The sequence below is a fragment of the Silene latifolia genome, chromosome 11, assembly GCF_048544455.1.
Source record: "Silene latifolia isolate original U9 population chromosome 11, ASM4854445v1, whole genome shotgun sequence".
Lineage (NCBI taxonomy): Eukaryota > Viridiplantae > Streptophyta > Magnoliopsida > Caryophyllales > Caryophyllaceae > Silene > Silene latifolia.
The window spans coordinates 24,152,624-24,165,632 of NC_133536.1; the positions used below are offsets into that span (position 1 = coordinate 24,152,624).

The 13,009-nt window shown below is 44.9% G+C and overlaps 1 protein-coding gene across 1 annotated transcript; it reads left to right on the forward strand.

Moving 5' to 3' along the window:
• Positions 1–3,188: 3,188 nt before the first annotated feature.
• LOC141613106 (uncharacterized) lies at positions 3,189–11,751 on the forward strand. The gene is made up of 5 exons (XM_074431842.1): positions 3,189–3,349; positions 3,581–3,709; positions 11,142–11,337; positions 11,425–11,517; positions 11,608–11,751. The coding sequence occupies exons 1-5, from the start codon at positions 3,189–3,191 to the stop codon at positions 11,743–11,745; spliced, it is 717 nt and encodes a 238-aa protein (XP_074287943.1). The 3' UTR covers positions 11,746–11,751.
• Positions 11,752–13,009: the final 1,258 nt, after the last annotated feature.

Here is a 13,009-nt window from a genome sequence, read left to right on the forward strand (position 1 = left end):
TATGGACCTTACTGTAATGAAACGAATTTGGGGTTCAGTTATTTAGTCAACGGGCCAGGATACGAACCGGGTCTCCAAAATAGCGTTAGACGAAGTATGAGAACCGAGATCATATGGACCTTACGGTAATGAAACGGATTTGGGGTTAAGTTATTTAGTCAATGGGCCAGGATACAAAGTGGGTCTCCAAAATACCGTTAGACGAAGTATGAGTTCAATGTTTTGTATCCCCATAAGATAGGATTTGAACTGATATTTTTCTATCTCTATAAGTAAGTAGACGTGAGATTCTCGATTTGATTCATTAGTTTTCACTTAAAGTAAATTTTAGCTCTCGCGATCTAAATTATTAAATGTTGAACTATCACCTCCACCACATCGTCACATTAATATGATATTGTCTGCTTTGGGCCAAGCCCGGATGGTTTTGTGTTTGGCCTCCTTCCCAAAACGCCTCGTACTATTATATTTTGTACACATTTATAAAGATGATCTTCCATCCTTATTCTACCGATGTAGAACATGAGTTTGCACCCTAACAATCATCTATCAAATCAAGGACCATCATCTTAACTCACACCTTGACCTCCGTGGCGAACTCCCCACATACAACCTACAACCCTAACTTCTTGGCACCCGAAACATCACCAAGTCTTGATAACCTCCCGTTAGCCGACACCCCATGCTACCGCGAGCATTGTTTTATACCACATGCCATCGCCTGGTCAAGTGTGTACCCCCACATGCTCCTGAACCTGCATGTCCATGTGCCTTTCTTGGGAATTTGCTATACATACGTATCGAACATCCTCTGCATCCAATATACCTTGGACCGGGTCCGCCACTACTTCAGAAGTTCTAGAACACCAACAGTCTCTAGCATCCAATCTGGAAAGGACCTGTAATACTACAGTTTTATGAGTCTTAGGGTACTCTATCGAGTGGGGCTTACTCTGTCGAGTAAGTATGGTTTTACGCAAAACATTAGTCTGCTTGATGGCTACTCGATCGAGTAAGCTTGGTATTCGATCGAGAAAGGGTAACTCGATCGAGTAAGTGACTTACTCGATCGAGTAAGTCGGTTAACGGGTGATTTGCCACGAGTTTTTTAGTAATGTGGATTAATATATATTCTTTCGTCATCTTTTTCCTAAAACACTTTTGCAAACCTAAATCACAAACAAGGAGAATTTTCAAGTTATGTTGCTTAATCTCATAGCATTATTAGCAAATCCCGGAGCTAGAAGTGTCGATTTTCGTCGTTCTTCACATCCTTGTGATCCTTGTGTCGAGGGTAAGCTCTACATATCATTTTTATATCGTTTGGTTAATGTTGGTTAAACCCTAATTGGGTAATTTGGGGGTTTTTTTATGGTTTATAAGATTACGGTAGTAATAATATGTATGTATGTATAGGAGGAGGGTTCGTTGAGGAGAGATTCTGATTTAGCTGCTTGATCGTCTGATTCCGTGTTTGCTTTTCAGGTAGGGTTTTCCCTACTCAGTATTAATTACATAAGTGTGGTTGTTGATTACTGTTGTTGTATATCGTATTGGCATTGGATTCTGATTTGGTGGTTGTTGATAGTGTAGTGTAATGATTGTTGTGTATAATTGTTTGAGATCTTTGGGGCGCGTCCCTGGCTGAGTGGAGTCACTTGCGGGAGTGACTTCACGCCCTTGGTTTGCCCTCTATGGAACCCACACAGGAGGGGATATGCACATTAAGGAAACTTGGGTTTATCGCTCAGTGGTGATGAGCGGGGATTTGGTGGGTACGACTGCGGTCTCCCACTGACGGCGTGGAGTACTTGTTGCGATGGGTACTCTGGCAGGACTACACACATTAGTGTGTAGTCAGTTGTGTGAAGATTGATTATGGAGACTGGAGAATTGTTGTGTTGTTGAGTTGTTTTTGGCATTTGTTTCATTGTGGCTTTGTTTTATGTAACTAGTACTGACCCCGTTAATTGTTTTAAAAACTGTGGTGATCCATTCGGAGATGGTGAGCAGTTATTGAGCAGGTATGATATGACGAGTATGGGATAGCTGGGATGAGTCATCACGTGGCAGTTAGAAAAGTCTCCCGCTGTGTCAGACGAGGTTTTGTAGTTTTGGTAGTTTTATCAGTAGACCGTTTTGAGAACATTGTATTTCAGTTTAACAGTTTTGGAGTATACATGTAATCATTTTTAAACCGTATTTACTTTTAAGTATGTTTCGTTATTGTCTTATGATTATCATTGCCCCGGGTAACCGAGATGGTGACGTTTCCATACCTTAAGTGGTCCTGGTAAAGCACTTGGAGTATGGGGGTGTCACAAAGTGGTATCAGAGCGACGATCCTGAAACCTGTAACCAATGAACCTAATGAACATAGGGAGTCAAACTAAAATAAACCGGGGGTAGAAGTTGTAGGAGCTAATGCAAAGGCTTGGGAGACGTCCTAAAGTCGCGAACTCGCCCTATAATTTTGAACCGGTCACATGGGGTACGTGTCGGGATCGTTATGTGTTATTTTCTTGTTTGGATATCTATATAATAACATGTGGTGTGAATCGGTGGATGCATGAATGATGAGGATATGAGGTATGGAATAAAAGGTGATGATTATGTGATTTCTATGTTGGATGATTAAAGGCATGATGTTTGATTTATAATGTGGTATGTTAGAAATATGGAAGTAAAGTTGTTTTGTTTGAGTATATAAAGAGTTGCGTAGGTATATATGTTGTTGTTGTCGTTGTGCTGGTAGTATAGAAAGTTGGGAAAGTAAGATGAACATGCGGGTAGTATATACAAGTCTGCATGACTCGATCGAGTGGGGGGAACTCGATCGAGTAGGTGAGAGGCTCGATCGAGTGGGTTTGACTCGATCGATTAGGTAGTTTTACGTTTTCTGGGCAGAAGTGAGTTTTTGGGCGCTCGATCGAGTAGGTGGAGGCACTCGATCGAGTGGGGTCATCTCGATCGAGTGGGCAGTCAGCTCAATCGAGTGCATTTTTGGGAGTTTTCTGATCAGGTTCTGGTGTCGAGGCACTCGATCGAGTAGGTGGGGCAACTCGATCGAGTGACCTCAACTCGATCGAGTAGGTTGAGGGGCTCGATCGAGTATGTTTTATATAGGTTGTATGCTTGTTTTGAGATGTAGAGTGTTTATGTTTACCTTTCTCTTATATAGTTACAAGATGCCGCCAAAGATTAACGCTTTGTATGCTAGAGCAGAGAGTATGACCGTTGATGATATAGTAAAGATGTTGGAGCACCAGGATGCTCTCACAGATGCTTTGAAAAGAGTGGGAAAGGATAAGGATGTTGATCACTCCAAAATCAGCATTCACATAGCTAGGTTCAACCCTAAGGAGTATAAGGGAACAGGGGCGCCAATTCTGCTGGATAATTGGCATAGAGAGATGGAGAATATTCTCGAGTTAGTTCATTGCCCGGAGGAGTTGAAAGTGGAACAAGCTGCGTTCTACTTGAGGGAAGCGGTCGGTGAGTGGTGGGATAAGGTTAAAGTGAGTGCTCGGGAGATGAATATGAAGCAGGGGCTACCTGCGATACCTTGGGATGAGTTCAGGAAGGCGATGAGGCGTGAGTTTGTGCCAGAGCACGTGCGTAGTAAGTTGAGGGAAGACTTTGATGATTTTAAGATGACATCTGAGATGACGGTAGCTGAGTACTACTGCAAATTTAATGAGAAGTCCAGGTATGCTGAGGACATGGAGCTGAGTGAAGAGAACTTGGCATTGAGATTTGAGAAGGGGTTGACCCCCAAGATTACGGAGAAGTTACCGGTGGGAGTTCTTACAGATGTGAAGAAGGTCTATAAGCGTGCTGGGAGGGCTGAGAGGTTAGTGGAGATGACCAAGGAGAGAGGTGCTGAGAAGAGGAAAGCTGAGAGCGAGGGTGGTGGTCATTCCAGCTACAAGAAGGGTGGCCATAATCAGGTGAGAGCATATTCATCGGGCTTGAGGTTTAGAGCTGGGGCTCCATACGGGCGTGGTCGTGGTAGTGGTGGTAGTAGTTGGGGTATGTGCTGTTATAATTGTGGCGGTGTGGGCTACAAGAGACATGAGTGCACCAGTGCGGTGAGTAGGAGTTTCCAGAGACCGTCACAGGGGAGTTTCTCACAGGGTCCTACACAGAGCTATGCTAGTAACAGGCCGGCTGGGTCATGGAACAACATGGGAGGTCAGAGCGACAACGGTGGGGCTAACCTCAATGGCGGTACTTCATATCAGAGACCGGATACGAACACCAACAACAACCAGGGGTGACCCCAAGTTATTGAGAGTAAGGTTGTCCCACATCGGGGAATTGAGGAGGTTGTGATATGTTTATAAAGGATTCCACCCACCACTTAGTAACAAGGCCTTGTGCTTTTGGGCTTAAGTGAGGACAAATAATAGGCCCAAAGGTACACATCTCATCTTATTGAGGTTGTGTTACGACGTGATGGGTCGGGTTGTTATAAATGGTATCGGAGCAACTCTGCAACCGTGTGGTGAGCCCGTGGTCGGGAGTATCCGGGTCACACACCTAGCGGGGGAGGATTCTGGGCTTGGCTGCGGTCAAGTTGGAGGCACAACGAGGACGTTGTGTTCTTTAAGTGGGGGAGATTGTAATACCCCAAGTTATTGAGAGTAAGGTTGTCCCACATCGGGGAATTGAGGAGGTTGTGATATGTTTATAAGGGATTCCACCTGCCACTTAGTAACAAGGTCTTGTGCTTTTGGGCTTAAGTGAGGACAAATAATAGGCCCAAAGGTACACATCTCATCTTATTGAGGTTGTGTTACGACGTGGTGGGTCGAGTTGTTATAGTCGGCTGCTAAACTGACTACCCCAACTAGTACTGTCCAGGGAGGTGGGCAGAAGACCAGTGGAAAGCTGTTTATGATAGAGAAGAAAGGAGATGAGGATGATGCTCACGTTATCACCAGTACATTTCTTGTTAATGGAGTTTTTACCTTTGTTTTGTTTGATTCGAGAGCGTCGCAGTCATTTGTATCATCGAGTCATGTTAAACGGTTGGGTTTGAGTGAGTATGAGTCTGTAAGAGAGGAAGTTTTTATAACTTCGGGGGAGTCTGTATCTTGTGGGCGGTTGTATAGAGGTGTTTCTATGTTAGTTGGACAAGTTGATCTACCTGTCGACTTGTTAGAGTTCCCTTTAGATGGTTTTGAGATGATAGTTGGGATGGATTGGTTGGGAAAGTACAAGGCTAAGATAGATTTCCATCAAAAGAGGGTTTCTTTGAGAGGTCCAAAGGGGATTAGTGTTTCTTATCGTGGGTTTGTTGTCAAACCCAAAGTTAATTTGATTGTAGCAGTGACCTTGTGTGGACAGCGGGCCGCCCACGGGGGCGCTTGGTGAAGGTCGAAAACAAGCGTTTGCATTTTGTAAGGAGTCGCCACCAATTTTTATGGGAAATTGGAACCGTTCGAATACCTCGTGTCATGTCAAGACACAAAGTAATGACATGAACACTAAGCAATCGTTACCCTTAGCATTCTATGTCTAGAATGACTCTCGTGGATGCCAATGAACACGGGTGCTCACGGAGATCTGGAGTAAGGGGTGAGGGTACGTATTAGGAAGCTCTTTTGATCGAACACCTAATCCCGCCCGCCTCGATAGCGGCCTCTACTAATGATTAGGGAAGTTATTCGTACTTGATATATCGTCGGCTATATGCATGCAATGCAACATCCATAGATTAATCCTAGCATGTGAGAATTAGACTAAGTCGGTTGACATGTAATTTAGCACACAATTAATGTCGAAGTTGGGATTTAAGGTCGATTTACATGTGAAAACATACAAATGATACAAAATACAATAATAATAAATTACAATAAAGAAAATTACATTAATTACAAGGAACAAAGCGATTTATGTCGAAAATACCGCTAAAACGGATGATTTGATAAAAAAGAATAAAAGAATAAAATAAAGAAATACGAACAAGTCAGAAGGTGATAATACGATTAATAGTTAATTGATACGCTTACTAACTAAACTAGGTCAAGGCAGAAAAGGAGTTCAGGGACAGAATTCACCTGAACAGGCGCGGAAAACATGCGCCCTTTGGAAGAGGCGCGACGCTGCGTCTGTTCCAAGGGTGAGTTCTCGTGTGGCGTGAAGCGAATCGCAAAACCGTTAATGTTAATTGATAAATTAATGGATTGATTACGATATTAGACTCGGATGAAAGTGATTAATGAATTATTTACATATGATTGAGGTCATAAAACAGTAAAACATGGTTAAGACGGAAATAAGACGGATTAATTATGTGAAGGGTCGATGTTAATGAATGATTAATTAAACTAACTAACTAAACGAATTATTAACTAAACATGATGAATTAATGATGAATTAATGAACAAACAGGTGAAAATATATCAACGATGAATCCCAGAAACTCAATGTGAACGAATTGAACTTCTAAAACTCGAATTGAATTTAATGACGAAAACCCGCAAATATTGATTATTTGGGATTTAAGTCGGATTTATGACGATTTAAATATGTTAATGATGATGGATAATATACATATGAATTATTAAACTATCATGTGAACGAATTAACAGACTAACAAAACAAAAGAAATTAATTTGATACGAATTACAGAGGACGGAGGAAGAAGAAAAGAAGCGAATCTGCTGCTGCGGCCCTCACGAAGAGGCGCAGCAGTGCTGCGCTCCTTCAAGAGGCGCGCGGTTGCTGCGTCTTTTCTCGACGTCCGTCTCTCTGGAAATCCGCAAAAAAAGGTTTTAAAGACGGTTTTAGAAATCGGTTTTAATGGTGTTTTCGACACAAACCTTACAATTGTTATACAATAATTAAAATACAATAAATAAAAGAGAGATTAATACACCCTCAGACTTACATGTTGACGGAACGAGAAGAACTAAGAAGATCGATTAGTGATGCTCGACGCGAATGCAAGGAAAGAGTGCCCTCGTAAGAGGAAAACGATTTAACAAGTTGATTAATTAGATTGATTGAGTGTAGTGGTCAAATTGGTCGGTCATGCAACGGAGAGGCTGGTACCCGGAAAGATCCGAGCTTACGTGGTCGGAAGTCCAAGCACGTAGGCGCCAATTAGTAAGAACGAAGTCTAGAATGCAAAGGGAGAAGATAAGGGCGGACACTCGCGTGAGAAATATGAGGAACGAAAGCTCCTATTTATACTAATCACGTGAAGGAATAGGGTTTCGGAGACTCTTTGGAAATGAATCTCGGAAAGATATAAAAAAGATACGTAAATTATGCAAAGAAGGGCCTGGGAAGAGGCGCGCAGCCATCGTCTCTTGGAAGAGGCGCAGACTGCTCGTTGCGTCTATTCCCGGAGGTTTCCTCCTGCTTAAGAAAGATTTCCGCGTTTGAGTTATGGTAGGACGGAAATAATTCGATTATCTTTTGAATATTACGGGATATTATTTGCCAAGATAAAATTTGAGAAATATGGAATAGAAATATCCGAACATTCCGAACATTCGACTCGGGATTTAACAAAATATCGAAAAAATGGAGACGGTTTTTGACCCGACTCAATGAATGTACTCTAATTATTGCCAAAACGACCGTATCGGCACGTAGATGACAACTAAGAGGTTGACATTAATGTTTGAGCAATCACTTGACGATAATCTTACGAACTGTCACTAATCGTTCCGCGTATCAAACATACGGCCCAATCATCACCGGGTGGTTTGCGAGGGGTGCAGAAACGAGGTGTCTACAGAGCCCCCACTTTGACTGAGGCTTGGACAAGGCGAAAGTCAAAGTATAGCCATCAGGTCAATCGAAGATTACAACCTGACGACTACGGCGACGCGAGGCGGCTCAAGGGGTCTGAGCCAAGGACCTGTCGTCGGGAACATTTTAGAGTCTGTCGACTGTCGGGGAGGGTCGTTTAAAGTCCATTAGACTACGTAAGGAGGCTCGCCAGCCATGAGAAGCGACCATACCTGAGATTTAATCGAACTTCGCGGGGAACAAGAGATATTGAAAACAGCAGGACGTCGGTAGAAACTGCTGGGGATCCGCTTGCGTTGGTCTCAAGCGAACTCTGGCGAAATTTGGAGGTTGAATCTGCTTGCGTTGGCCTCAAGCGGACTCTGGGTTGGAGAATATGCCGACGACTAGGAACATCTTGATCGTCGTAGGGGAAACCTTGAGTGAGCAGTACTGCAAAATACTACTGCGCTGGGGATAGACGACTAGAAAGTCTTGATCGTCGTAGAAAGAAAGTCTTGAGTGAGCAGTACTGCAAAATACTACTGCGCTGGACATAAAAATTGAGCAATACTGCGAAATACTGCTGCGCGGGATAAAATGAATTCGGACAATACTGCAAAATACTGTCGCGCTGGATAAAACGTGGCCCGGAACGAAAGAAAATCGTCGAAATGGACCAAAATGATAAAATGTCATCGAGGAAGAGGCGCACCAAAGATGGGCCCACGAATAACGAACTCATAACGGATTTTTGAAAATCCGCCAGGAGGGAACGAAGGAAGAGGCGCAGCAAGAGCTGCGTCTCTTGGAAGAGGCGCAGCACCTGCTGCGTCTGTTCCCCAATTTGGCAATTCTGCGTAAAAACGCGAAAGTCAGAAGGTTTATGTTCATTTTATTCGAAACATAAATCACTCCATTCTCTCTCAAATCTTCACCATTTTCGTCGAGGTTGGATTCAAAAGCTTGCTTAAAATATGACTAATCGAGGTATGTGCTTTAATCTTGCATTAATCTTCCATATTTGTTGAATTTTGAGCCGCGAACATTAGGGTTTTCGACCCTTTTGATCGAAAATTTGGGGCTTTTCCCCCAAATGGATTTTTCTTGCCAAATTGATGCTAGAAATGGATAATAGGTAATGTTAGGAACATAACCATGTATTTACTTTGAATTTTCATCGAGTTTTGAGCCCTTGAGCGAATTTTGAGACTAGTTTCACGACTAGATCGTAAATGGCTTCGAAAATGGCCTTAGGATTGCCCATTTGTGATGAAACTTGATATTTGGGACCCTTGGATGATGGGTAAACTTTCTACCATCTTGGAATTTTGGTTTGTGACAACTTTTTCAGACACTTTTTAGGGCATAACCGCCATTACAAATAAATGTTTGCGAATTTTCGACTCGAACCCGAGACTAGGCTTTGACTCGGACTTGACTTGACTCCATTCATCACATGAGTGATTGAATTGGTGGGAATATGGCCAAGGATGGCCAGAAATGGGGAATTCCTGGGGCGTGAAGGCTCGAAAACTTCTTAACAAAGGCTTGTCGTCATGGGACGCGGCCTGGATTTGCTTTAATGTTTGCAAGTGACGATGCTTCTACTTCGGAGAGATCCCATGGACATCGACGCCGCCGTTGTTGAGGAGGCTTTGGAGCGAGGCCTTCACCGCTGCGGTGATGGGCTGCTGCGGACGAGGTTCCCGAGGAGGAGGAGGCTGAGGAGGAGGAGGAGATTCCGAGACGGGCCCACCTCGGCCGAGGAGGTCGTCAGCTGAGAGGTGCTCCTGCGTGGGCTGAGACCTGGGAGAGTAGGCACCTTGTGTGGGCTGCAGAGGGTCACTTGTCCTACAGGACGGTGAAGAGCTTGGTAAATAGGAATTCCCTAACTCATTACCTATCCTTTTCTATTTTTGTTCAAATTCCTTTCAAATTTGCTCAAAACTAAAGATAGCTTTATTTCAAATCATACTAGGAGGCCTGGAACATCCGGTCGTTCTCGGGGTATACGACAGCGATGGAGCACTACGAGCGGCAGTCGGAGGAGGAGAGAGCCATGATCGAGCGTGGAGCGTTCGGTCCTCTGGTTCAGGTCTGGAGGGATATCGTGAAGAGGAAGTTGCGGGCCAACCTTAGCCTGGTCCGCGCTTTCTTGGACCGATTCTGGGATACGACTTCCACGTTTCACCTGCCTTTTGGTGAGGTGGGAGTCACCTTGGAGGATTACGGCATGATTTCTGGTCTGCCGTGTGGGACTGAGGAGATGGTGTGGCCGGAGACTGGCATGAGGGCGGATTCGGCCGAGGCGAGGAGGTTGATCGGCTGGAACTTGTCGCCGAAGGCTGTTGCGGTGCCGGGTTTGGTACCCGGTACCTATGTTCGAGACTACTTCACGGGGAAGACCCCGGCTTCGGTGGTGATCGATGGGAGGGAGACGGCTCCTCCTCCTTGCACACCGAGTGACGAGGGCTCGTCTGTGGCTTTGGTGGTTCTTGTCTTCGATTTACCTCGGAGACAAGGGTGAGAGGTCACGACGAAGCTTCTCCCCTTTCTTTCGACCCGAGTTCCCTAGGGCGTTGGGATTGGGTCATCACTGGTTTTGCGGTCCTCATCCGCTTTATGAGGGCCATGGTTCGTCCGGAGTTGATGGAGAAGGGGACTTCTCCCGGCGCTGGACACAGGGCTACTTTGTTGGAGGTATGAACCTTCCTTTAGACCAAAGTAAATTCCTTTCTTTTATCAAAGATCGCAAGATCGTCATTGACTATTCTGTTTTACAGGCGTGGGTGTACTCTTACTTTCCGGGCCTCGCGCCCAAGAGGACGGAGCCGTCGGAGAGGGCCTACCCCGTGGTGAGGGATTGGGTCATGTGCCGGACGAAGAGCAAGCGTTCTTCTCACAATGTCTACCGGCGGGATGTGAACGCTCTTCAGCTGAGTAGCGTGAGTATCCCATTTGTATTCATTCACACCTTCTTATACTTTGTTTTAAATTGATCATAGGAATGACCTTTGCCTTGATATTGTCGCAGTGGGTGCCCAGACCTTGGGCGGAGTACGCTGGAGCGCCTCCTTTTGTCGCTGAGGTCCTTCGACCTAGGAGCTCGAGTCGAGCCTTTGTTGTGGACGTCGATGGGTCCCGTGTGGTATCCGGCGAGCGGTTAGCTCGTCAGTGCTTTCGGGGCGCGTTGACGGTTCCCGTCGATCCTCCTAGGACGATGTTTAGGGAGCCTTCTGAGGCTGAGAGGGAGGCGGACTTGGCTGGTGCTAGTGGCGACGACCTTCTTCTCCCTGACGAGGATTACTCGGCATTCCTTTACGGGAGGTTGGCGTACTGGCCAGTAGTGGTGAGTATCTTCTGTTTCTTGTTGGATTTTGATTTTCGAGAATCGCGACGAAAGATCATCGATTAACGAGAGCCATTTTGCAGGAGGTTGAGGCGGCGGGCATCGAGCCCCCAGAGTACCCCGAGACCCTCGAGTACACTGACGCTACTGGGAGGACGACGATCTCCGAGCTGCGTGACTTTGACGTGGCTGTGACGGATGCTGGCCTGGATGACTGGCAGCATCTGATTCGGAGGGTGAGTTCCCATTTTGCATAGTTTTCGTGTAAGAACACATTTGATTGAATTTGTTCAATTTTGCTGAGAATTACTTTTGAAATGCAGGTCGCGCCATCTCGGTTCGTGGCATTATGGAGGGTGGCCAACCGGCTGCGAGCTACCGCCATCGAGGCACTCATCGGTGGTCGGGGTCGTCAGGTATGAACCTCATTTGTTTTTTCCTTGATTTTTGATTTTTTCAGTTTTGTTTGAATTGATTGACATGAGCCAATTTATTATTGTCCACAGGCTGATCGTGAGCTGGAGCGAGAGTTGACCCAGTCTCGGGAGGAGACGGCTCGTTTGTCGAGGGAGCTCGAGTTTCGGGACGCCGAGATTGCCGCTCTTATGGCGAGGGTTGCCGAGCTGGAGGGTGCACAGCAGTAGTCTGCGTGGTTTTGTAGACTTGATTTTGAACATTTTTTGGACTTGTTTTGGGGCGGAAGCCCCCAGTTTACTTGGATTTGGACTTGTTTGGGGCGAAGCCCCCAGTTTGCTTGTACATTTGCTTTTTTTGTTGTATATACGACGGCCTGAGTGCCTTTTGCTGCTGAGTTGTGTTATTTGTACCTGCAGGTTAGCTTTTGAACAGGTTTGGTAGACAACGATTTACGCCGTCATGCTGCCGGAATTTACATAGAAAATCACGTAACACATACATTTTATATACACATAGGGCCTTAATTAGCGCAAAATGAGACTCGAAAGGACGTGAAATGCAAAAATTTTGCCGGAAATGACCGGACGGTAGGGAGGGTTACCCCCGAAAAAAAAGAAAAAGAGAAATCTGTAAGTTAGAAAATGGAAAAAAATAGAAATTAAGAAAATGAAATGACTAAGTAAATGTTGAAATAAAAAAAGAATTAAAATGAAAACTAAATATAAAAGTGCGAGAAAAATGGCGGAAAATGTCGATGTCGCCTCGAAATGTGCGTCCGCGGATTAAGGAAACCTGAAGCATGGTAAATTTCTCGGATTTACCAAAATAAAATCCCGTAGGAATAGGAAATTATTCGTTTATAGAAATAGGAAAGATCCAAACGCGAAATCACGAAGTGAGGTCTGGGGAAGAGGCGCGACATGAGCCGCGTCCCTTTGAAGAGGCGCAACGGTGCCGCGCTTTGTTCCCAAGCAGTGTCGGTTCCGACGGATTTTTGGAAACAAAGAATTAGTATAAATAGAAGCGTCGACGAAGCTTTAAATCATATAATACTTCCGTCTCTCCTTCGTCGCCTCACATAAAAACTCTCAATAAATTTTCAAGAGAAAAAAAAAATATCATCATGAATACTTTGGAGATTCGCTTGAAGGAATGGACTAATGAGTTTTCGAACATTGAGAAGCACGATATGGGCGCTTATAACCTTGGGTCTTTATTGAGTTTGAAACTCATTAAGGTTGTAAGACCGTTCTTGGATGCTTGCCTTGATTATTGGGACCCAAATTATCATGTTTTTGCGTTCCCAGGAGGTGATATTTGTCCTTTTCCTGGAGGAAATTGTCGCTATTGGCGGGTGGGACCCCGAACATTTACCCGCCATCCCTTCTACTGCTCAAGGGTATAAGAGCAAGTTTAGAGATTTGCTTGGACTTACTAGACTGGAGGTGGATCGCTTAGTTACCCCGAAAGGCGTGAGGATGTTAGATTTTA

What these genes read in the sequence shown, in the direction of transcription:
- LOC141613106 (XM_074431842.1), top strand. Translation starts at nt 3,189, where the DNA reads ATGCCGCCAAAGATTAACGCTTTGTATGCTAGAGCAGAGAGTATGACC. An exon ending in ATCAGCATTCACATAGCTAG is followed by an intron (nt 3,350 to 3,580) that starts GTTCAACCCTAA and finishes GGATGAGTTCAG; the next exon opens with GAAGGCGATGAGGCGTGAGT. An exon ending in AAATTTAATGAGAAGTCCAG is followed by an intron (nt 3,710 to 11,141) that starts GTATGCTGAGGA and finishes TTGATTTTCGAG; the next exon opens with AATCGCGACGAAAGATCATC.